Below are 24,600 nucleotides of genomic sequence, written 5' to 3' on the forward strand. Positions count from 1 at the left end.
CTTGTTATTGGGTTGTAGACCAATTAGGTAAAATACAAGGTCCTGTTCTACTTGCAGTTAGTCTCACATGATAGTGGAAGAGGCCAAGGACAGACAAGTTGGTGTGGTAATGGGAAGGGAATTAAAATGTCTAGTAACTGGAGCTCCAGATGGGACCCCAAATTATTTCTGAGCTCCTGCTTTGATTTGGCAACAGGGTACAATGCTTCAATGGTCAAGTTGGTGCTAGCGAACAACACTACCTCAGATATCTTCCAGATAGTTCACGAAACTGTTTCTTTCACTTTTTTCTATGTCTTCTTTTTATTTTTCTGTACTGTTAGAGCCTGTGATCAAAAGTTTGAGGATCGCCTGAGTGATCTAGCCCTTTGCTGTCTCTGAGAAGATGCGAGGAGGCGAGCAGCCTCAAGGCCACAAAGCTTAGAGCTGGGACGCAAGCTCACGATCAATTCTATTTCTTGCCAATCTCACCGATTACAATGCCGAGGAAGAATGAAACATTGAGGTGAGTGCAGAAGGCAAGACAATCTTCAGTGCTGTCTACCAGCCTCTTGCTTGCTGCTGCCAAAGAAGGTGTTTGTATGTGATGGTCTCTTGCATGTTGCTCCTGAGAGAAGGCCTTTGTGTTCAAATGCTCTCTGTCTCTCTTCTCAATGCTGTCAGAGGATGGTACCAAAGTTCTGTGTCTGCGGTTTGTCAATTGGTCTGTAGTTCAATTGGACTCTTTCAATTTTGTGTTTTTACATTGTGTTTCCGTCTGTTCTTTCTTGTTTGCATATTTTTTTTGCGTGGGTGGGGAGGGGGTTGGTGTTTGAAGTTCTTGTTGCCAGAGTTGTATACTGTGTACATAATTCGACAATAAATGTACCTTGAACCTTGAACCTTTATCTGTAACGATCTGTTCCAAGTTGCTTGCTAAACCACTCAGACAGAAAGATGCCTTCAGGAACATCTCAAACTCTGAGAACTAAGCAATAGCAGCAGATGGTAGTTAAAGCTAAAAGGGTTAAATTATAAGAGTAAACAGGGCAAGTTAGGATCACATTCCCTAGAAGCTGATGATGGACATACCAGCTTGATTGAGGAATTCCAAGTAATTGAAGGATCTGATATACTGTAGATAAAAGAAGGAGAAACTAGTTTCCCTGGTGAGGAAGTCTCCACCATTAGAGACAAGTCATCAGGTTAATTTCAGCATGCCATTCTTTATACAACCACGCACTCGCATGGGGGTCAATGCAAAGGTTCGTAGGTGACACTGATAAATGCTGAGATAAAGACTGAAGGATGTGAGAGGTGTCAAAACACAAAAATCAGCCATGGTCTAACTCAGGGGTTCCCAAACATTTTTATGCCATGCACCCCTACCATTAATTGAGGCGTCCCTTTACCCCAGGCTGGGAACCCCTGGTCTAACTGAATGATGGGATGAGCTCAAAAGGCTGAACATATTGAGATTATGGTGGTGATATGTTTAAACCTGGAGTCTTACAACATGGAAACAGGCCCTTTGGCTCACTGAGTCTGCACCATCAACCATTCATTCACACTAATCTCATTTCATTCTACACACATTCTCATTGGGGCAAAGTACAGTGGCCAGTTAATCTACCAATCTAAACATCTTTGGGATATGGGAGGAAATCAGAGGATGGGTGAAACCCATTTGCTCACAGGGACAGCACGTAAACTCCACACAGACAGCACCTGAGGACGTAATTAAACCCTGGTTTCTGGAGATGAGAAACATTGGCTCCATCTTTGGCACCGCTCTGCTGCCTTGTTCTATTCACTTGCTGAAATAACCCCTGAACTGATAAACCTTTGACCTGGTAAAGTGTTTACCTGGGGACTGTTGAGTGCTCCGTAGCCAACGGCCGGTGTGGATGGCAAGGACACAGAGGGAGAGCCGATTGACGATGTGATAACGGGGTATGGAGAGCCCAGTCCATTGACTGGAGAGGCCAAGCTTCCCAAGGGGGAGGTGAGGGGGCGCGAAGCATTTATTGAAGATCCGATCATTGACTGGTGACCAACTACTGAGTTCACTGTTGAATGTGGGGATGCTGAGCTCATCGACGTGGAGTTCACTTGTATTGCCGAGTCTGTGGGGAGAAGAAAGCTCATTGGTAATAGGTTTATTATTCTGACGTGTATGTAAAAACTTTACTTTGCATCTCATTCATGGAGATCATTTAAAACATCAACATATTGAGGCAGTACAAAGGGAAAAAGGCAATAACAGAATGCAGAACATTGTGTTACCAGTTGCAGAGAAAGTACATTTCAGGCAGACTAAGGCCATGACAAGGTAGATTGTAAGGTCAAAGCTCCATCTTATCGTACAAAAGGTCCATTCAATAGTAACAGCAAGATAGAAGTCATCCTTGAACCTGGTGGTCCATGGAAGGGAGACTTGCTTGTGTCATGAACTGAACTGTGTCCACAACTCTCTGAAACGTTTTGTAGTCTTGTATAGAGTAGATGTCATACCATGCCGTGAGGCAAGACCTAATTCTGCTCCTATATCTTATGGTCCAGTGCCAAGATCACTCCACCCAGCCCCTAGCAATAGAGGCTGAGCTTTTTGCTCACAACTACCCACTTCTTAATACAAGATTCCATCTCCGAGAAGGTCCTCAACCCAAAATGTTCATGTGAGAAGTGAACAGACATTGCGTGAGGGAGAGGATCACAGAAACAGCCATGACAGGAGAGTGAGTGAAAAGGATCAGGTCAGAAATCAAGTTACTATTAGTTGGCCTTAGAACAGGTGGTCAGCCATTAAGGGGGTAGGAGTAGAAAAAGTGTTTTAACTGTGTTGACAAGAAGTTCACATACCGCACAGTAAGCTCTGAATCAGGCTTCTCTGAGTGTCCTCACAACCCAGTAGCAAGACTAGGGGCAAACTAACTTGAAGGCACCTTGAGCAACATGGATGACTAGGGCCGAATGGCCTTTTTCCATGCTGTGTGACTGTAAGACTCTAAATCTTTGGTTCTCTATCTAAAACTAGAAGGTAGAAGAGAGCATTGAATTGAGTTTATTTCTTATATCCTTCACATACATGAGTAAAAATCATTACGTTACGTCTCCGTCTAAATGTGCAATGTGCAATGTGCAATCATAGTAATTTGTAATAATTTATAATAAATAGAACAGTCAATGTAATATAGAGTACACTCAAATCAGCGTGAGTTCATTAGTCTGATGGCCTGGTGGAAGAAGTTGTCCTGGAGCCTGTTGGTCCTGGCTTTTATGTTGCGGTACCGTTTTCCGGAAGGTAGCAGCTGGAATAGATTGTGGTTGGGGTGACTTGGGTCCTCAATGATCCTACAGGCCCTTTTTACACACCTGTCCTTGTAAATGTCCTGAATCATGGGAAGTTCACAACTACAGATGCACTGGGCTGTTCACATATCTTCTGATTAAGGGAGATACAGTTTCCTTAACAGGCAGTGATGCAGACAATCAAGATGTTTTCAATTGTGCCCTGTAGAAAGTTCTTAGGATTTGGGGGCTCATACCAAACTTCCTCAACAGTCTGAGGTGAAAGAGGCGTTGTTGTGCCTTTTTCACCACACAGCTGGTGTGTACAGACCACGTGAGGTCCTCGGTGATGTGGATGCTGAGGAACTTAAAGCTGTTCACCCTCTCAACCCCAGATCCATTCATGTCAATAGGGGTTAGCCTGTCTCCATTCCTCCTGTAATCCACAACCAGCTCCTTTGTTTTTGCTTTGAGAGAGTACAGGAATTGAGTACAGGATTTGCTTTGCTTTGTTTTGAGAGAGTACAGGAATTGATTCCGGGAGGTGGGATTTCATACGGGGATCATTTTTGGAGAAGATTAAGAGGTTATTTGATCGGAGTAGGCAATATTAAGGCAGGTTTCAAAAGAGTGAAGGGAGGCAAACTATTCCCACAAATGGAATCAGAGACCAGAGGGCAAAGAACAAAAGGACTGGAAAAAGATCCAGACGGAAGGAGAGGAAAATGTTTTTTTCTTCAACACAGTGATAAGATATAATGAGGAATTCACTGTCTGAACATATACTTGATGCAGAGCCAACTGTGTACAGGGAACTGCAAATGTTTTGCTTTCAACAAATTATCCAATTCCTTCTGAAAGCCAGAACAGGGGAATGGGAGTGACTGCACGTCTCTACAACGTACTGCCATGCATTCAATGGGTTGAATGGTCCCCTTCTGTGTCCTAGGAAGGATTTGATAAAGTTGTAAAGATTAGGTAGGCTTGGATCTGGCTCAAAGTGGTAATTAAGGAGAAATACCGGCTTCTGGAAATAACGGCACAAGCCATGAGTCAGTGTTCCCAAGGGAGCTGCAGGCAGTGTGCGTGGTGGTGTAATGGTCAGCCTCAGGGGGCTGGGGGTGGGTTGGTGGTGGTGATGGTTTGAGTTTCCAGTGTGGGCTCCATTCGGCATGTATGCAGAGTAAGCTCAGTCACAGTTCCCATCAACGTAAACGATCATATTCAGCAAATGTAACTACTCTGTCACCTTTCATGAAGACAGGGAGATGTGGGTCTTCCCCTAATGTTACTTGGCACATGTCAGCTTAATTTAACCTTGTGTTATCGCTCAATGACCTCCAACCATCCTCCTTGCTCAGCTTCAAGGCATTATTGTGGAGTGAATGTACACATAAGAAACTGAGCTGGGCACCTTTGTAATGGCCCGTATTCCCAGCTGCAGTAGATGGAGGGAACTCAGCTGGTCTGCCTGCACATGGTCCATATCCATCCATTCTCTGTATATCCAAGAGCTTGTCTAGGAGCCTTTAATATGCATCCGTCATATCTGCATCCACCATGGCTTTTGGCAGTTTGTTCTAGCCACCACTCTCCTTCACATCTCCTTTGAACTTTCCCTCATTAAATGAATGCCTTTTAATAATACCTTCTAACCAGGAAATACTGAAAGGGTTAATGGGAATAGCAGTAGGGCAAAGGCAGCACAGGGGCTATGAGCAGGAGAGACCAGGAGCTGAAGACTGGAGGGAATGCAATGAAGAGACAGAGAGATTGGGAGCCACAGGGGTTGAAGAGGTCAGAGAGTGATTTGAGATAAACCGATAAATCAGCAGTCCACCCATTGAAGTACTGGAGTGGTACCTTTAAGGGGAAGCTATGCAGCGGTGTGAGAGAAAAGGTTCATCCAGGGGGAACGTGTTTAGTAATGTGACCTGGCAAAACACAAGATGGTGGGGAACTCAGTGGGTCATGCAGTGGAAGGAAATGGACAGATGTTTTGTGCTGAGATTCTGTATCTGGACTAAATGGATAGAGGGGAGATAGGCAGTTTAAAGCTGCAAGGAGAAGGAGTGAAAGAAAGCAGGCAGGAAATAGGTGGATCCAAATGGGAGGAGTGATGGGCAGATGAGGAGGAGTGAGGGGAAGTGGGAACAGCGACAGAGGCTGGGAGGTGACAAAGGGCTGCAGACTGTGGAATCTGATAGAGGGTGTGCAGCATGGATTCAAGAGAGGGAATGGGGAGGGCTGATGGGAACATTTGGGGAGGGGACCTGGTAAGAGGAATGTGTGGGTGATAGGACCATGCAATGTTCAGCACTGACGACGTGCTCCCTACTTTACACAGCACATTAAGCACACACTGTGGGGAGCCAGCTCTAGTTTCTCACAACCTTGTGGACTTCAGGCACAAGCATGCAGAAGGCTACCCTAGCGCTGGAATAGGAAGATACTTCCCTATTCAGAAGGGTAGGGAAAGGAAGAGGATGGCAGCAGTGATAGGGGCCTCTATAGTTAGGGGGTCAGACAACTGTGGACACAAGGAACAAACACGGATGGTAGTTTGTCTCCCAGGTGCCACGGTCTAGGATGTTTCTGATCGCATCCACGATATCCTGAAGTGGAAAGGTAAACAGCCAGAGGTCATGGTACATATTGGTACCAACGACATAGGCAGGAAAAGGTCCTGAAAACAGACTACAGGGAGTTAGGAAGGAAGTTGAAAAGCAGGATGTCAAAGGTAGTAATCTCCGGATTATATCTCAGTGAGTATAGGAATAGGGTGAGGTGGAGAATAAATGCGTGGCTGAGGGATTGGAGCAGGGAGCAGGGATTCAGATTTCTGGATCATTGAGACCTCTTTTGGAGCAGGAGTGACCTGTACAAAAAGGACGGGTTGCACTTGAATCTGAGGGGGCCAAATATCCTGGCAGGGTGTTTTGTTAAGCCTATTGGGGAGAGTTTAAACTAGAATCGCTGGGGGGTGGGAGTCAAACTGAAGAAATGGAGGAAGGGGTGGTACGCTCATAAATTGAGACAGTGTGAGAGGGAGGGTAGGCAGGTGGTAGAGAAGGAATACGCTCAGACTGATGGTTTGGGATGTGTCTATTTTAATGCAAGGAGTATCATGAACAAAGCAGATCAGCTGACAGCATGGATCCGTACTTGGAACTATGATGTTGTGGCCTTTACAGAGACATGGATGGCTCAAGAGCAAGAATGGCCACTTAGAGTGCCAGGCTTCAGAGGCAAAAGAGGTGGGAGCATGGCACTGCTGATCAGAGATAATGTCATGGCTGCAGAAAATGAGGAAGTCATGCAGGGATTGTCTGCTGAGTCTCAGTGGGTGGAAGTTAGGAACAGGAAGGTGTCAATAGAGTTAGTGTTTTTCTATAGAGCACCCAATAATAACAGGGGCATCGAGCAGCAGATAGGGAGACAGATTCTGGAATGATGAAATAATAACAGGGTTGTCGTGGTGGGAGATTTTAATTTTCCCAATATTGATTGGCATCTCTCTAAAACAAGAGATTTAGATGGAGTGGAGTTTGTTAGGTGTGTTCAGGTAGGTTTCCCGACACAATAAGTAGATAAGCCTACAAGAGGAGAGGCTGTACTTGATCTGGTATCAGGAAATGAATCTGGTCAGGTGTCAGGTCTCAGTGGGAGAGCATTTTGGAAATAGTGATCACAATTTAGGAAAGCATTTAATTGGAGTAAGGGGAATTATGAAGCTATCAGGCAGGAACTTGGAAGAATAAACTGAGAACAGATGTTCTCAGAGAAATGTACGGCAGAAATGTGGCAAACGTTCAGGGGATATTTGCGTAGTGTTCTGTATAGGTACATTCCAATGAGACAGTCAGAATGGTAGGGTACAGGGAACTATGGTGTAGAAAGGCTGTTGAAAATCTAGTCAAGAAAAGAAAAGCTTATGAAAGATTCAAAAATCTAGGTAATCTAGACAGCAGACACCAACAGAATCAACAAACTCATTCATAAGGCCAGTGATGTTGTGGGGATGGAACTGGACTCTCTCACGGTGGTGTCTGAAAAGAGGATGCTGTCTAAGTTGCATGCCATCTTGGACAATGTCTCCCATCCACTACATAATGTACTGGGTGGGCACAGGAGTACATTCAGCCAGAGACTCATTCCACCGAGATGCAACACAGAGCGTCATAGGAAGTCATTCCTGCCTGTGGCCATCAAACGTTACAACTCCTCCCTTGGAGGGTCTGACACCTTGAGCCAATAGGCTGGTCCTGGACTTATTTCATAATTTACTGGCATAATTTACATATTACTATTTACCTATTTATGGTTCTATTACTATTTATTATTTATGGTGCAACTGTAACGAAAACCAATTTCCCCGGGGATCAATAAAGTATGACTACTACTACTACTACTAATGATAGAGATCTAGAAAATTATAAGGCTAGCAGGAAGGAGCTTAAGAATGAAATTAGGAGAGCCAGAAGGGGCCATGAGAAGGCCTTGGCAGACAGGATTAAGGAAAACCCCAAGGCATTGTACGAGTATGTGAAGAGCAAGAGGATAAGATGTGAGAGAATAGGACCAATCAAGAGTGACAGTGGAAAAGTGTGTATGGAACTGGAGGAGATAGCTGAGGCACATACTTAATGAATACCTTGCTTCAGTATTCACTATGGAAAAGGACCTTGGCGATTGTAGGGATGACTTTCAGCAGACTGAAAAGCTTTAGCATGTAGACATTAAGAAAGAGGATGTGCTGGAACTCTTGGAAAGCATCAATTTGGATAATTCACTAGGACTGTTCGAGATATACCCCAGGCTACTGTGGGAGGTGAGGGAGGAGATTGCTGAGCCTCTGGCAATGTTCTTTGCATCATCAATGGGGACGGGAGAGGTTCTGGAGGATTGGAGGATTGCAGATGTTGTTCCCCTATTCAAGAAAGGGAGTGGAGATAGCTCAGGAAATTATAGACCAGTGAGTCTTACTTCAGTGGTTGGTAAGTTGATGGTGAAGATCCTGACAGGCAGGATTTATGAACATTTGGAGAGGCATAATATGATTAGGAGTACGTAGTCAGAATGGCTTTGTCAAAGGCAGGTTGTACCTTACGAGCCTGATTGAATTTTTTGAGGATGTGACTAAACACATTGATGAAGGTAGAGCAGTAGATGTAGATATGGATTTCGGCAAAACATTTGATAAGGTACCCCATGCAAGGTTCATTGAGAAAGTAAGAAGGCATGGGATCCAAGGGGACATTGTTTTGTGGATCCAGAATTGGCTTGCCCACAAAAGGCAAAGAGTGGTTTTAGATGGGTCATATTCTGTATGGAGGTCGGTGACCAGTGGTGTGCCTCAGGGATCTGTTCTGGGACCCCTTCTCTTCTTGAGTTTTATAAATGACCTGGATGAGGAAGTGGAGGGATGGGTTAGTAAATTTGCTGATGACATAAAGGTTGGGGGTGTTGTGGATAGTGTGGAGGGCTGTCAGAGGTTATACTGGGAAATCGATAGGGTGCAAAACTGGGCTAAGAAGTGACAGATGGAGTTCAACCCAGATAAGTGTGAGGTGGTTCATTTTGGTAGATCAAATATAATGGCAGAATATAGTATTAATGGTAAGAGTCTTGGCAATGTGGAGAATCAGAGGGATCCTGGGGTCCATGCCCATAGGACACTCAAAGCTGCAGTGCAGGTTGACTCTGTGGTTAAGAAGGCATACGGTGCATTGGCCTTCATCAACCATGGGATTGATTTCAAGAGCTGAGAGGTAATGTTACAGCTATATAGGACCCTGGTCAGACCCCACTTGGAGTACTTGCTCAGTTCTGGTCACCTCACTACAGGAAGGATGTGGAAACTATAGAAAAGGTGCAGAAGAGATCTGCAAGGATGTTGCCTGGATTGGGGAGCATGCCTTCGCATGCCATAGGTTGAGTGAACTTGGCCTTTTCTCCATGGAGCGAAAGAGGATTAGAAGTGACCTGATAAAGGTGTATAAGATGATGAGAGGCATTGATCATGTGGATGATCAGGGGCTTTTCCCCAGGGCTGGAATGGCTAACACGAGAGGGCACAGTTTTAAGGTGCTTGGAAGTAGGTGCAGAGGGATGTCAGGGGTAAGCTTTTTTAAGCAGAGAATGGTGAGTGTGGAATGCGCTGCTGGCAACTGTGGAGGAGGCGGATACAATAAGGTCTTTTAAGAGTCTCCTGGATAGGTACATGGAGCTTAGATAAATAGAGGGCAATGGGTAACCCTAGGTAATTTCTCAGCTAAGTACATGTTCCGCACAGCATTGTAAGCCAAAGGGCCTCTATTGTGCTGTAGGTCTTCTATGTTTCCAGATTCCCCAGCAAATTTCAAACCTTTTGTAAAGTTTAAGACCAAATGCTACTCACACACAACTGGCAAACTGCATTGGACTAGTTTGAGAGATTCACTAGAACAGTTTATTTCATTTTGAAATGGCGGTACAATTTATCCTTGCCTTCTTTACCAGGTTATTGGGGTGTATGGGATGTCAGGGAGGGGTAGCACCTCTGGTGGAGGAACATGCCATGTCCTTTTCAAGGCGGTTAGTCCACCTTTGGTCCCCACCTGGCACTCAGCTCTCACCTGTGGCTCCCCGTAGCTGTTTGCATGCGATAGCGGCCACACCCCGGGCAACGGCTTCGACAAGCCGGCTAAACCAGGTGAGGGTTGCCGACGGGTCTCAAACCCTCGGTGAGATAGGGAGTTGTCTATCCCAGCATGTGACGACAGACTCCGGCGGATTGAGCGGACGAGACCAATGGAAGGTCCAACGGTCAAGAAGGCGGTCTCTGCAAGCGTCGTGGAATGTGTAGAGCAGGACAAGACACAGAAGACGTTCTGGTCATCCACTGCGCCTAGTCCCATCTCCAGCCACTTCGACTGTGTCTTGCCACTGGATCCAGATGGGAATTGGAAAGACAGAGTGAGGCTGATGCTGCGCAACTCTCCCTCACTTAAATCCAAATCACGCGCTAGTTTCGACACCATCATAATGGTGTCAAGGTCCTCACTGATGTCGACAATGGACGAACACACATACACACACACACACACCAGGTTATTGCCAGATATGTCAGCAACATTTATGGTGCTCAGATAAAGAACTCTGCCCTCATTTCAGAGATAAACCTACCACTTCAAAAGTAATCTTCAGCTCATCGCAGTGCTTTTTCCTGGCAGAAACCACAACCTGTAATGCACTTAAAAGTGCTCCCTGCACAATGCAGCAGAGGAACAGGCCTTTTAGCTCATGATGTGTGAAACTAATTAAGTTAAAGGCACCCAATCCCTTCTGCCTACACATTGTCCCTCTCCCTCTGTTCTCTGCATATTCTTGTGCTTATCTAATAACATCTTAAACACCTCTATTAAATCTGCATCTATCACCATCCCTGGCAACACATTCAAGCTCCCACCACTCTATGTGTAAAAGGAATTTGCTCCATACATCTCCTTTGAAGTTTCCTTCTCTCACTTTAAACGCATGGCCTCTAATATTAGACATTTCAACCCGGGCAAAAAGGATACTGGCTGTTCACTTCATCTATTTCATAAACTTCTATTAGGACGAGGAATTATCTGCCACTCCTGAGAAAATAGGGTTGTTTGTTCAACATCTCTTTCTACCGCACATCCTCTAATCCAATCTAAGCATTCAATCTTGATAGATTTCTTCAGCACCTTCTCAAAAGCCTTCCTATAATGGGACAACCAGAATTGATTGCAGATATGGCATAGAGTTTTATAAAGCTGTAGCATAACATCCTGACTCTTGAATTCCGTGCTTCAACTAATAAAGGCATGCATATGCCTTCTGTACTGCCTTATTGACTTCTGAGGCCACTATCAGGGAGCGAAGGACTTGTTGTCATATGGAAATCCTGCCATTCAAAAGAAGTCAGGTCCCACCTCTGAGACCCTGAGCCATTGTTGAATGAACTGTAGGGACAGTTTCCATTTTATTTTGGCTATCCATCACTGGTTCAGATCAGTCCACAGTTGTGGGATCTTGCTTTGTGCATTTCCAACATCACTTGGGGAGCACTTTCCTAAATGCAAGCAATCCTCCAGCATGGCACCAGGGGGAGGCAGTGAGCTTGCAAACTGGCTTTTGACCACAGCTGGACCTGGGGTAGTGATGCCTCTGCTCCAGCCATGCCAGAAATTGCAGCCAGACACTGTCAGAGCTGGGAATGAGGGGCGAGAAACCGGCCAGAGTCTTGATGAAAAATGGCAGTGAGCCACCAAACAAATATCATTGTTATTACACCAGGAGCAGCCCCTCAAATCCCTACCTACACCATCAATTTCACACTGCCCCTGAGAAGTAATCAGTACTACCTTGGCTCACTGCAGAGATTCTGCAAAGGATTACATCACTGTGTTTACAGATGGCTAGGGCACTGGGGCAGCTAGGCCAACTCATCTTCTGCACTACAGAGCATAGTACAGATACCATTGATTAGATGGTTTATTGGATTATGTCACTGCAATTGTAATCCACATTCCTCTTGGTACCTGCATCTCCTGCATACACTAAGCCTTCCCACTGCAGATTCTCCCTAGTCCCCTCCCCACCCTGTGTGAAACCCTGCCTGTGGCTCAGTTTCTTGTCAGTTCCTGTGGCTCACCCCTTCCCCTCTTACCCCAGAAGGAAATATTCCCTCATTACCTCCACAGTTTACATGCAGTCATTGGACGAGAATTGAGAAGCAATCAGTACTACCTTGGAGATTCTGCAAAGGATTTGGACTGGACCATACTGCTGCCCTGAACAGAATTCTCTCCTCACTCGCCACCTCTCCCCCTGCCCCAACAGAATCTTGCTGGATTTGATGCAGAGCAAATCTTCTAATAGTGTGATCTGAAGGCACAGCTTCAGAATAAACATAGAAACATAGAAAATAGGTGCAGGAGTAGGCCATTCGGCCCTTTGAGCCTGCACTGCCATTTATTCATCCAACTCAGAACCCTGCACCAGCCTTCCCTCCATACCCCCTGATCCCCGTAGCCACAAGGGTCATATCTAACTCCCTCTTAAATATAGCCAATGAACTGGCCTCAACTGTTTCCTGTGGCAGAGAATTCCACAGATTCACCACTCTCTGTGTGAAGAAGTTTTTCCTAATCTCGGTCCTAAAAGGCTTCCCCTTTATCCTCAAACTGTGACCCCTCGTTCTGGACTTCCCCAACATCGGGAACAATCTTCCTGCATCTGGCCTGTCCAATCCCTTTAGGATTTTATACGTTTCAATCAGATCCCCCCTCAATCTTCTAAATTTCAACGAGTACAAGCCCAGTTCATCCAGTCTTTCTTCATATGAAAGTCCTGCCATCCCAGGAATCAATCCGGTGAATCTTCTTTGTACTCCCTCTATGGCAAGGATGTCTTTCCTCAGATTAGGGGACCAAAACTGCACACAATACTCCAGGTGTGGTCTCACCAAGGCCTTGTACAACTGCAGTAGTACCTCCCTGCTCCTGTACCCGAATCCTCTCGCTATAAATGCCAGCATACCATTCGCCTTTTTCACCGTCTGCTGTACCTGCATGCCCACTTTCAATGACTGGTGTATAATGACACCCAGGTCTCGTTGCACCTCCCCTTTTCCTAATCGGCCACCATTCAGATAATTATCTGTTTTCCTATTTTTGCCACCAAAGTGGATAACTTCACATTTATCCACATTAAATTGCATCTGCCATGAATTTGCCCACTCACCCAACCTATCCAAGTCACTCTGCATCCTCTTAGCATCCTCCTCACAGCTAACACTGCCACCCAGCTTCGTGTCATCCGCAAACTTGGAGATGCTGCATTTAATTCTCTCATCCAAGTCATTAATCTATATTGTAAACAACTGGGGTCCCAGCACTGAGCCTTGCGGTACCCCACTAGTCAACTTCCCTTTAGAAATGCAATGTGGAGGAATTTCTTTAGCCAGAGTCTAGTGAATCTATGGAATTTGTTGCTACGGGGGCCTGTGGAGGCCGCATAAAGTGTAAAGTGACACAGGACCAGTTATACTAGTTGTACATAGAACTCCAGTGTGTAATGAAAACACAAATTCATCATAATCGATCCAAACCATTGAATTAATTGCACTCATGATACCGATCTCAGACATCCCACCTCTCCCGGAAGTTCTGGGAGTCTCCCGCATATTGATAGCGGCTCCCTGACGCCCGGAAATTATATACAATATCCCGGAAATTGATTTTTTTGAGAGCGAGAGGGAGAGCGAGAACGAGCATGAACATCCTGATTGGTCCCTCTTCATGCTAGGTAGACCTATCAGTTTTCTCTGTGGGCAGGCTTTATAGTCGACCTCAAAAAGAATGCAACAGTGACTTTTCTATTGCCAATGGTGGGTTAAAATGTAAAAGACATGTTGAGGTGAGTTTAACAGGTGTCATTCATTCATTAGCATAGCTCAGTGGTCCCCAACCACATGCAAAGCATGTGCTACAGGGCTGCGAGGAAAGGGTATGATTTGGGGTATGAGTCAACTGCACCTTTCCTCATTTCCTGTCACGGCCACTGTTGAGCTTGAACACACGCGAGGTCATTACACATGCGAGGTCATTACCCGTGTGTCGTCCATGTCAGCGCGGGAAGGAGATCAATTCCTCAAGCTTGCAAATGACGGTGGGCTGAAAAGTATGTCTGACATAACATCTCTGCCGGCATTCTGGATCAAAGTCAAGGCTGAATACCCTGAGATAGCCACGAAAGCACTGTAAACATTGCTTCCAGTTCCAACACATCTCTGCAATGAATGCAACGAAAACTAAATTGCGGAATAGACTGGACATAAGGAACCCCCTTCGAGTATCGCTGTCTCCCATCACCGCTCGATGTTGCAGGGAAACCAGCCCAGGGCTCCCAATGATTCAGCGATATTGGTGTGTTGCAATGATTTTATATGTTCATACGGGGAAAATATGTGCTGTGTGTTTAATATCCAAACGTTACATAAAATGTTACAATGCTATTGACTTACAAGTGATTTATACAGTAATTGACTTATCACTATATTCATGCGAGGAAAATATGCGCTGCGTGTTTAATATTAAATTTGTTAGATAAACCCTTTTAGAAACAAAATTGAGTGTATTAGCCACTAAAAAGTGAGTTGTAGTTGACTGATCTTCTATATTCCAGTCGTGATTAACGCCCCACCCACCCCGAACAGAATCGCCAAAAACGATTTGTAGAAAAAAAAATCGGCACATACACGCATGCGCACACAGGTGCCCGCGCAAGGCTTCATGGTAATTGTAGTCTTCTTGGGGTAAACACAACGTATTTGATGGTTAATCTTGTTCGTTGGCAACCCTACCCCCATCCCCCCCCCACACCCCCCTGGTTGGCCGGTCTGCAAGAATATTGTCAAAAACAAACTGGTCTGCGGTGCAAAAAAGGTTGGGGACTCCTGGCATAGCTAACGTTATTTAAACTAGCTGGCTAAGGAGCTACTCTATGGATGCCCTACGTGATGAGGCCAAACTCCCTGTAGACTTGCTTAAAGTTATAATAGAATAAACATGATAATATAATATTAGATTAGATTATGAAGACACTCAGTCCTCATTTATTGTCATTTAGAAATGGATGCATTAAGAAATGATACAATGTTCCTCCAGTATGATATCACAGAAATACAGGGCAGACCAAGACTAAAACTGACAAAAAACACATAATTATAGCATACAGTTACAACAGTGCAAAGCAATACTGTAATTTGATAAAGAGCAGACCATGGGCACAGTAAAAAAAGTCTCCAAAATCCCGATAGCCCCAATATCTCACGCAGATGGTAGAAGGAAGAAACTCTCTTCCTGCTATGAACCTCCAGCGCCGCAAACTTGCCAGTGCAGCAACCTGGAAGCACCCGACGACAGCCGACTCTGAGTCCGTCTGAAAACTTCGAGCCTTCAACCAGCCCTCCGACACTGAGTACCGAGCACCATCTCTGCCGAGTGCTTCGACCCCACCCCGGCCGCCAAGCAACAAGCAAAGCAGAGGACTCGAGGCCTTCCCCTCCGGAGATTTCAGATCACACAGTAACAGCGGCAGCGAAACAGGCATTTCAGAAGTTTCACCAGATGTTCCTCCGTACTCTCACGTCTGCCTCCATCAAATCAGAATTGTGCACGGCCCCCTACTTATATAAGTACATATTTTAATGTCACATTTTCTGCGTATAGCCAACTTGGTTTACAGATTAGACAAAATCACTAAACAAAGTATTACATACACCGTTGGAGTTCGACTTGGGGGGGGAGATATGGGGTTGCGGGGCGGGGGGGGGGGGGTGCTACCTCCCTGAATTGAGTTTTTGCAGGGTGGGATGTTTGCCGATCTGGACACAAAGATTGGGCCCCGTCAGCTACAGTGGAGTTGCATACATATAACATACACAATAGTAGAACTGAAAAGGCTGTAAATTTTCACCTGAAGTGAATGTCTTTTTTTCTTATGGTTAACTATGCCATTCCTCAATCAGAAATGTAAAATTACACTGTAATAGAAGAGGAGAAGATGGCGGTGTGACACAGCACCCAGTAGCCACTCCGGTGATGAATATCTGTTATCTGTCAAGTAGGGTGCCATGCACAATTCTGATTTGATGGAGACAGACGTGATAGCACGGAGGAACATCTGGTGAAACTTCTGAAATGCCTGTTTTGCTGCCGCTGCTACTGTGTGATCCAGAATCTCCGGGGGGGGGGGGGGAGGCCCCGAGTCCTCAGCTTTGCTTGTTGCTTGGTGGCCAGGGTGAGGTTGAAACGCTTGGCAGAGATGGTGCTCGGTGTTGGAGGGCTGGTCGGAGGCTCGAAGTTTTCAGACGGACTCAGAGGCTGTGGTTGGGTGCTTCCAGGGTGCTGCATCGGCAAGTTTGCGGTGCTGGAGGTTCATGGCAGGGAGAGTTTCTCCCTTCTACCGTCTGCATGAGATGATGGGGCTATCAGGACTTTGAGACTTTTTTTTTACCGTGCCCATGATCTGCTCTTTATCAAGTTACGGTATTGCTTTGCACTGTTGTAACTATATGTTATAATTATGTGGTTTTTGTCAGTTTTAGTCTTGGTCTGTCCTGTGTTTCTGTGATATCATACTGGAGGAACATTGTATCATTTCTTAATGCATGCATTTCTAACTGACAGTAAATGAGGACTGAGTGTCCTCATAATCTAATCTAATCTAATCTAATACCAAGTGTGCAATAGACAGACATTGAATTAAAATCAGATTTGTCACATTGTAGTTCATTTGGACCCAACATTTGTGAAAGTCTGAAGCTCGGTAAATCCTCATCTACATCAGCTTCACTGTGTGTCATAACAGTAGCCACCTCGTCAGCACTATGAGGGACTGCCTTCAGGGTAACATTAACCTATTTTGAATCTGCCATCCAGGCTCTCTTTGACACTGATGGGATGTGACACCTGAGTGTCATTGTGTGCAGTCAGTGAGCGAGAAACAGCAGGCTTCAGTCAACACTGAACATTGGATCTTCATGGCAGGGCCCAGAGGTGGCTTCTGGAAATGCTTCAGAAGTAAACAGTTCATCCAATCAATCAATCAATACTCGGGGAATGAGAGGGCATGGGCTCAGTGCAGGAATGTGATGCTCAGGTAAAAACTTAACCATGATTTCATTGAATGGTAGAGCAAAAGCAGGGGACAGGTGGTCTAATGGTTGAACGATCACACAAGTGAAAAAAGGAACTGAAGCAATAGGCCATTCAACCCCTCGTTCCTGTTCTGCCTTCCAGTGCAATAACAGCTGTCCTTGTATCATTTGTCTACAACAACGTTGTACTCCTGGATTCCCTTAATTCTGTTTGTGCTTCATGTATTTTTACCCAAAGTCCAAGGTTTAGACTATGAGATATAGAAGCTGAATTAGGCCATTCAGCCCATCAAGGCTGCTCTGCCATTTATTCATGGTTGACTTTTTTAAAATTCTCAACTCCATTCAAAATCATTTTCAATATCACTTACTTGATTTTAGGTTTGTTGTTTTACAATACAATGCAAAGGGATAAAGTTACTATAAATTGCAAAAATGTAACAAGTTAGTATTTATAGGTTCATGGGCCATTCAGAAATCTGAAATATGATGACAGAGGGCAGGATGTAATGTTGAGGCTTTATAAGGCAATAGTGAGGACTCACTCGGAGTATTGTGAGCAGTTTTGGGCCCCTTGTCAAAGAAAGGATGTGCTGACATTGGAAAGGGTTCAAAGGAGGTTCACAAAAATGATTCCGGGATTGAAAGGCTTATCATATTGGGAGCATTTGATGGCTCTGGCCTGTACTCTAAGGGATGTCCAGTTAGAATGGAGACAAGAAAGAATTTCTTTAGCTACAGAGTGGTGAATCTGTGGAATTCATTGCCACAGGCAGCTGTGGAGGCCAGGTCATTGTGTATATTTAAGGGTGAGGTTGACAGATTCTTGATTGGTCAGGGCATGAAGGGATATGGGGAGAAAGCAGGAGATTGGGGCTGAGAGGGAAATGGATCAGCCATAATGGAATGGCGGAACAGACTCAATGGGCCAAGTGGCCTAATTCTGCTCCTATACCTTATGGTCTTAAGGATCCTGTTAACTCCTCCGAGGAACCTTTTCCCTTCTTAACTATCAAGAACTTATCAATTTATCTTAACTACACCCGAAAACATGGCCTTCACAGATTCCCCACTCTTTGGCTGAATAAGTCCTTCCTCATCTATGTTCTAAAGGGACACTCCTTTATTCTGAGACAGTGCCCTCTGGTCCTACATTCTCCAACTAACGGCAAGATACTTTTCATGTCCATTCAATCCAGGTCTTTCAATAATCGATAGGTTTCAATGAGATTCCTCCCTCGATATAACCTTTGATTTTCTACGTCTGTGCACCTTGCAGTGTTGAGAGACTTTAGTCAGAAAGGCAGCTTGCACTTCTGCCACAGTTTCAACATATGATAACTATTTTGCAAGCCTTCCATCCATGCTATGTCCCTCCTCTTACACGGGCCGCTTCTTTTGCTTCTGGCCCTCTCATCTTCCATCTGCTACATCCCATTCTAAGAAAATGGGATCCAAGAAAAGAAGAGCTTGTATTGGAGGGTCCAGAGCAGGTTCACAAGAATGGTGCCAGGAATGAAAGGGTTAACATACGAGGAGGATTTGATGACTCAGGGCCTGTACTTACTGGAGTTTAGGAGAATGAATGGGAAATCTTATTAAAACCTATCAGATATTGAAAGGCCTAAATAGAGTGCATATGGGGAGGATGTTTCCTATAGTGGGGGAGTCTAGGGCCAGAGGGCACAGGCTCAGAATTGAGGGACATCCATTTAGAACAGATGATAAAAATTCTTTAACCAGAAGGTGGCGAATCTTTTGAATTCTTTGCCACCGTCCGCTGTGGAGGCCAAGTAACTGGGTAGATTTAAAACAGAGGTTGGTAAGTTTCTTGATTATCCAGGAGTCAAAGGAGGGAGAAGGCAGGAGAATGGGGTTGACAGGGATAATAAATCAAACATGACAGAATGACAGTGCAGAGCCAAATGGTCTAAATTCTACTCCTACGGTCTTATTCTGCTGTCTTTTGCAATGCCAACCTACACTCAGAATCACTCTGGTTCTGCCCCTTCCTTCATCTTTATTCCCCAGCCCTTGCAATCTACAGCCACCCATACCTTTCAGGTTCCTCTCATTCCACCTCAGCAATGGATCACTACAGCCTACCTCATGCACGACAATGGACTTGTCTCTAATTGTGGCTTATATACTACTGTATTTAACTTCAGTGTCCTGTATAATTAATTCATATGTGTGTTGTTCCTGTGATGCCGCTGCAAGTACCTGTACACACAACAATAAAGTTGACTTGACCCACCATTGACCCTGCTATCCCATCCATCATACTGTTACCACACACCCTTCCTGCTTTCTATCCCACACCACTTGTTTCCCCCATCCCAGCTCTATCCCCTCCTTCACACTCCCCAACTTGCTACACTCCCACTGAGATCTACCTGTTGGCACAGGCTGGTAATCTTGTTTAAGTGTTCTGCTGAATAATGACACGCAACAGAATATTGATTTCAAACTGTGGGGGGATCTGTTTATCAGCAGCAATTAAAATGTAAATTAGCCATGAGGTGGCTCTAAGACTTAATGCTAAGTTAACAAATTGCACAACTTATGCCAGTGATATTAAACCCAATTTCGATTCTGATTCTGCAATTATTGAACACACGTGCTATGAAAGCACACCAGTGCCTCTACTACCAGAAGGTTAAGGAAATTTAGAATGTTCCCATTCCCATTGTCCCTCACCATTTTTTTTTACAATACAGAAAATATCCTACCTGGATGAATTCACTGTTTGATATGGAAACTGTTCTGACCAAGATTGCAAAATGTTGTGGACACAGCCCAATTTATCATGAAAGTCACCTCCCCACCCTGCCCCGTGGACTCTGTCTACTTTTTGCTGCCTTGGGAATCAAAACCAATGTAATCAAAAACCCCTGAACAGTCTCTCTTGTCCCCCTTCCTTTGGGCAGAATATACAAAAACTTGAAAACACGCAGTATGTGGGTTAAGGCAACTCCTGCCTTGCTGGTATAAGATTCTTGCATGATCAGATGAAGTTCTGACCTCACAATCTACCTTGCCATTGCCTTTGCACCTTATTGTCTGCATGTGGTAACTAGAACACTACATTCTCCATTCTCTTATTGTTTTCCCTTTGCTCTACCTTGATATACTGAAGATTTGAAATGATGTGTTTGGTCAACATGCTAAACACTGCATCTTTAGAACATGTGACAACAAGGCTCCGATTACCAATCACAACAGCTTTATGGCTTTGGTATGTTACCACCCTACCCTCTCCTACCGTGAAGCCTCCTGATAACTCCAAACATTCAATGCCAGGTCGCAGGAGTGTGTGGATTCTAATGGGGTTGTGGGAGTGGTGTGGGCATATTGGACGGGTTATGGGTGGGGGGGGGAGGAGATACTCTATACAGGTGCTCAAAGCCTGTGCCCCTCAGCTATGTGGAGTACTTCGCCACATCTTCATCCTGAGCCTGAGACTCCGGAGGGTTCCTGTGCTGTGGAAGACATCCTGCCTCGTCCCTGTGCCGAAGACGCCGCGCCCCAGCGGCCTCAATGACTACAGACTGGTGGCATTGACCTCCCACATCATGAAGACCCTGGAGAGACTTGTCCTGGAGCTGCTCCGGCCTATGGTCAGGCTGCACTTAGATCCCCTCCAGTTTGCCTACCAGCCCTGACTAGGAGTTGAGGATGCCATCGTCTACCTGCTGAACCGTGTCTACGCCCACCAGGACAAGCCATCGAGCACTGTGAGGGTCATGTTTTTTGACTTCTCCAGCGCGTTCAACACCATCCGCCCTGCTCTGCTGGGGGAGAAGCTGACAGCGATGCAGGTGGATGCTTTCCTGGTGTCATGGATTCTTGATTACCTGATTGGCAGACGACAGTACGTGTGCTTGCAACACAGTGTATCCGACAGAGTGATCAGCAGCACTGGGGCTCCACAGGGGACTGTCTTGTCTCCCTTTCTCTTCACCATCTAAACCTCGGACTTCAACTACTGCACAGAGTCTTGTCATCTTCAGAAGTTTTCTGATGACTCTGCCATAGTTGGATGCATCAGCAAGGGAGATGAGGCTGAGTACAGGGCTACTGTAGGAAACTTTGTCACATGGTGTGAGCAGAATTATCTGCAGCTTAATGTGAAAAAGACTAAGGAGCTGGTGACAGACCTGAGGAGAGCTAAGGTGACCCCTGTTTCCATCCAGGGGGTCAGTGTGGACATAGAAACATAGAAACATAGAAAATAGGTGCAGGAGTAGGCCATTCGGCCCTTCGAGCCTGCACCGCCATTTATTATGATCATGGCTGATCCTCCAACTCAAAACCCTGCCTCAGCCTTCCCTCCATACCCCCTGACCCCCGTAGCCACAAGGGCCATATCTAACTCCCTCTTAAATATAGCCAATGAACTGGCCTCAACTATTTCCTGTGGCAGAGAATTCCACAGATTCACCACTCTCTGTGTGAAGAAATTTTTCCTAATCTCGGTCCTAAAAGGCTTCCCCTCTATCCTCAAACTGTGGCCCCTCGTTCTGGACTTCCCCAACATCGGGAACAATCTTCCTGCATCTGGCCTGTCCAATCCCTTTAGGATCTTATACGGTTCAATCAGATCCCCCCTCAATCTTCTAAATTCCAACGAGTACAAGCCCAGTTCATCCAGTCTTTCTTCATATGAAAGTCCTGCCATCCCAGGAATCAATCTGGTGAACCTTCTTTGTACTCCCTCTATGGCAAGGATGTCTTTCCTCAGATTAGGGGACCAAAACTGCACACAATACTCCAGGTGTGGTCTCACCAAGGCCTTGTACAACTGCAGTAGTACCTCCCTGCTCCTGTACCCGAATCCTCTCGCTATAAATGCCAGCATACCATTCGCCTTTTTCACCGTCTGCTGTACCTGCATGCCCACTTTCAATGACTGGTGTATAATGACACCCAGGTCTCGTTGCACCTCCCCTTTTCCTAATCGGCCACCATTCAGATAATAACCTGTTTTCCTATTTTTGCCACCAAAGTGGATAACTTCACATTTATCCACATTAAATTGCATCTGCCATGAATTTGCCCACTCACCCAACCTATCCAAGTCACCCTGCATTCTCTTAGCATCCTCCTCACAGCTAACACTGCCACCCAGCTTCGTGTCATCCGCAAACTTGGAGATGCTGCATTTAATTCCCTCATCCAAGTCATTAATATATATTGTAAACAACTGGGGTCCCAGCACTGAGCCTTGCGGTACCCCACTAGTCACCGCCTGCCATTCTGAAAAGGTCCCGTTTATTCCCATTCTTTGCTTCCTGTCTGCTAACCAATTCTCCACCCACATCAATACCTTACCCCCAATACTGTGTGCTTTAAGTTTGCACACTAATCTCCTGTGTGGGACCTTGTCAAAAGCCTTTTGAAAATCCACATCCAGTGGTTCTCCCCTATCCACTCTACTAGTTACGTCCTCAAAAAATTCTATGAGATTCGTCAGACATGATTTTCCTTTCACAAATCCATGCTGACTTTGTCCAATGATTTCACCGCTTTCCAAATGTGCTGTTATCGCATCTTTGATAACTGACTCCAGCAGTTTCCCCACCACCGACGTTAGGCTAACTGGTCTATAATTCCCCGGTTTCTCTCTCCCTCCTTTTTTAAAAAGTGGGGTTACATTAGCCACCCTCCAATCCTCAGGAACTAGTCCAGAATCTAACGAGTTTTGAAAAATTATCACTAATGCATCCACTATTTCTTGGGCTACTTCCTTAAGCACTCTGGGATGCAGACCATCCGGCCCTGGGGATTTATCTGCCTTTAATCCCTTCAATTTACCCAACACCACTTCCCTACTAACATGTATTTCGCTCAGTTCCTCCATCTCACTGGACCCTCTGTCCCCTACTATTTCTGGAAGATTATTTATGTCCTCCTTAGTGAAGACAGAACCAAAGTAATTATTCAATTGGTCAAATGCATAACATGGTGGAGGATTACAAATACCTGGGGGTATGAATTGATAATAAACTAGACTTGTCAAAGAACACTGAGGCTGTCTACAAGAAGGGTCAGAGCCGTCTCTATTTCCTGAGGAGACTGAAGTCCTTTAACATCTGTCGGACGATGCTGAGGATGTTCTACGAGTCTGTGGTGGCCAGTGCGATCATGTTTTCTGTTGTGTGCTGGGGCAGCAGGCTGAGTGTAGCAGACACCAACATAATCAACAGATTCATTCGTAAGGCCAGTGATGTTGTGGGGATGGAACTGAACTCTCTGACGGTGGTGTCTGAAAAGAGGATGCTGTCCAAGTTGCATGCCATCTTGGTCAATGCCTCCCATCCACTACATAATGTACTGTGTGGGAACAGGAGTACATTCAGCCAGAGACTCATTCCACCGAGATGCAACACTGAGCGTCATAGGAAGTCATTCCTGCCTGTGGCCATCAAGCTTTACAACTCCTCCCTTGGAGGGTCAGACACCCTGAGCCAATAGGCTGGTCCTGGACTTATTTCCTGGCATAATTTACATATTACTATTTATGGTTTTATTACTATTTAATTATTTATGGTGCAACTGTAACGAAAACCAATTTCCCCCGGGATCAATAAAGTATGACTATGACTATGAATATGACTACTATGACTTTATACTTTATTATCACCAAACAATTGATACTAGAGCGTACAATCATCACAGCGATATTTGATTCTGCTCTTCGTGCCCCCTGGAGTACAAATCGATAGTAAATATTAAAAATTTAAATTATAAATCATAAATAGAAAATAGAAAAGGGAAAGTAAGGTAGACCAAAAAAACTGAGAGGCAGGTCCGGATATTTGGAAGGTATGGCCCAGATGGAGGGACAAGTGGAGAGTGCTGTGGGCGGGGGGGCATTGTTTCAGAAGGGAGAGTGGAGGCACAAAATAGATGTTGGGATGTTTCATCCAGTAGGAGGGTCTTGACCAAGATTAGAGGGCTTGTCCATTAAAACCAAGGGGTGATAGTTCCAAGATTAAGGGGCTCATCAGTTAAAATCAAGGAGACACAGTTCCAAGATTAGGAGGCTCGCCAGTTAAAACCAAGGTGTATAGGAGATATTTCTTGCAGATGGTGGTGAATCTCTCGGGGTCTTTGTCCCAGGGCTGGATTAGTGGGGGGGGAGGGGGATTTAAGGTGGAAGGAGATAAATTATTTGATTGATCGGTGTGTTGAAGACTATAGAGAACAGACGTCTGTTGGGGGTGGTGGGGAAAGGAAGTTCAAGATTGTTTTTCTGTCATTCTTCAGTATATGAGTGTAAAGCAGAGTGTTACTCCAGATCTGATGCAGCATAAAAATCATAATAAGCATAAAGAATACAATAAATATAAATGAGGCACTACAGCAGTGTAGTGGTTAGTTAGCACGACAATATTACAGCTAAGGTTATTCCAGAGTTTGGAATTCATTTCTGGCACTGTTCTCTAAGGAGTCTCTGTACATCCTCCTCATGGAATGTGTGAGTTTTCCCTGGGTCCTCCAGGTCAATTGGTCATTGTAAATTGTCCTGTGATTCAGTTAGGACTAATCGGGTTTGTTGCGGGGTTGCTGGAGTGGCATGGCTCAAAGGGCTGTAAGGCCCTCCTCCACGTTGTACCGCTAAATAAGTACATCTAGCGGGTAGTCTACAT

The 24,600-nt window shown here is 45.2% G+C and overlaps 1 protein-coding gene across 10 annotated transcripts in view; it reads right to left on the reverse strand.

Annotated features, from left to right (window-relative positions):
- Window positions 1-24,600, reverse strand: part of LOC134354641 (retinoic acid receptor RXR-alpha-A) — a 285,142-nt gene that overhangs the window by 101,341 nt on the left and 159,201 nt on the right. For 5 of the 10 annotated variants that reach the window (XM_063063689.1, XM_063063691.1, XM_063063690.1 and 2 more), the window contains exon 2: window positions 1,846-2,105. The exons of 3 other annotated variants lie outside the window; for them this stretch is intronic. In XM_063063689.1, coding sequence (XP_062919759.1) covers window positions 1,846-2,105 — 260 coding nt within the window. Of the gene's footprint in view, window positions 1-1,845; window positions 2,106-9,887; window positions 10,198-24,600 lie in introns of all 10 variants that reach the window. 2 more of the 10 variants (XM_063063692.1, XM_063063693.1) reach the window with 1 other exon arrangement.

The sequence above is a fragment of the Mobula hypostoma genome, chromosome 12, assembly GCF_963921235.1.
Source record: "Mobula hypostoma chromosome 12, sMobHyp1.1, whole genome shotgun sequence".
NCBI classification, from domain to species: Eukaryota; Metazoa; Chordata; class Chondrichthyes; order Myliobatiformes; family Myliobatidae; genus Mobula; species Mobula hypostoma.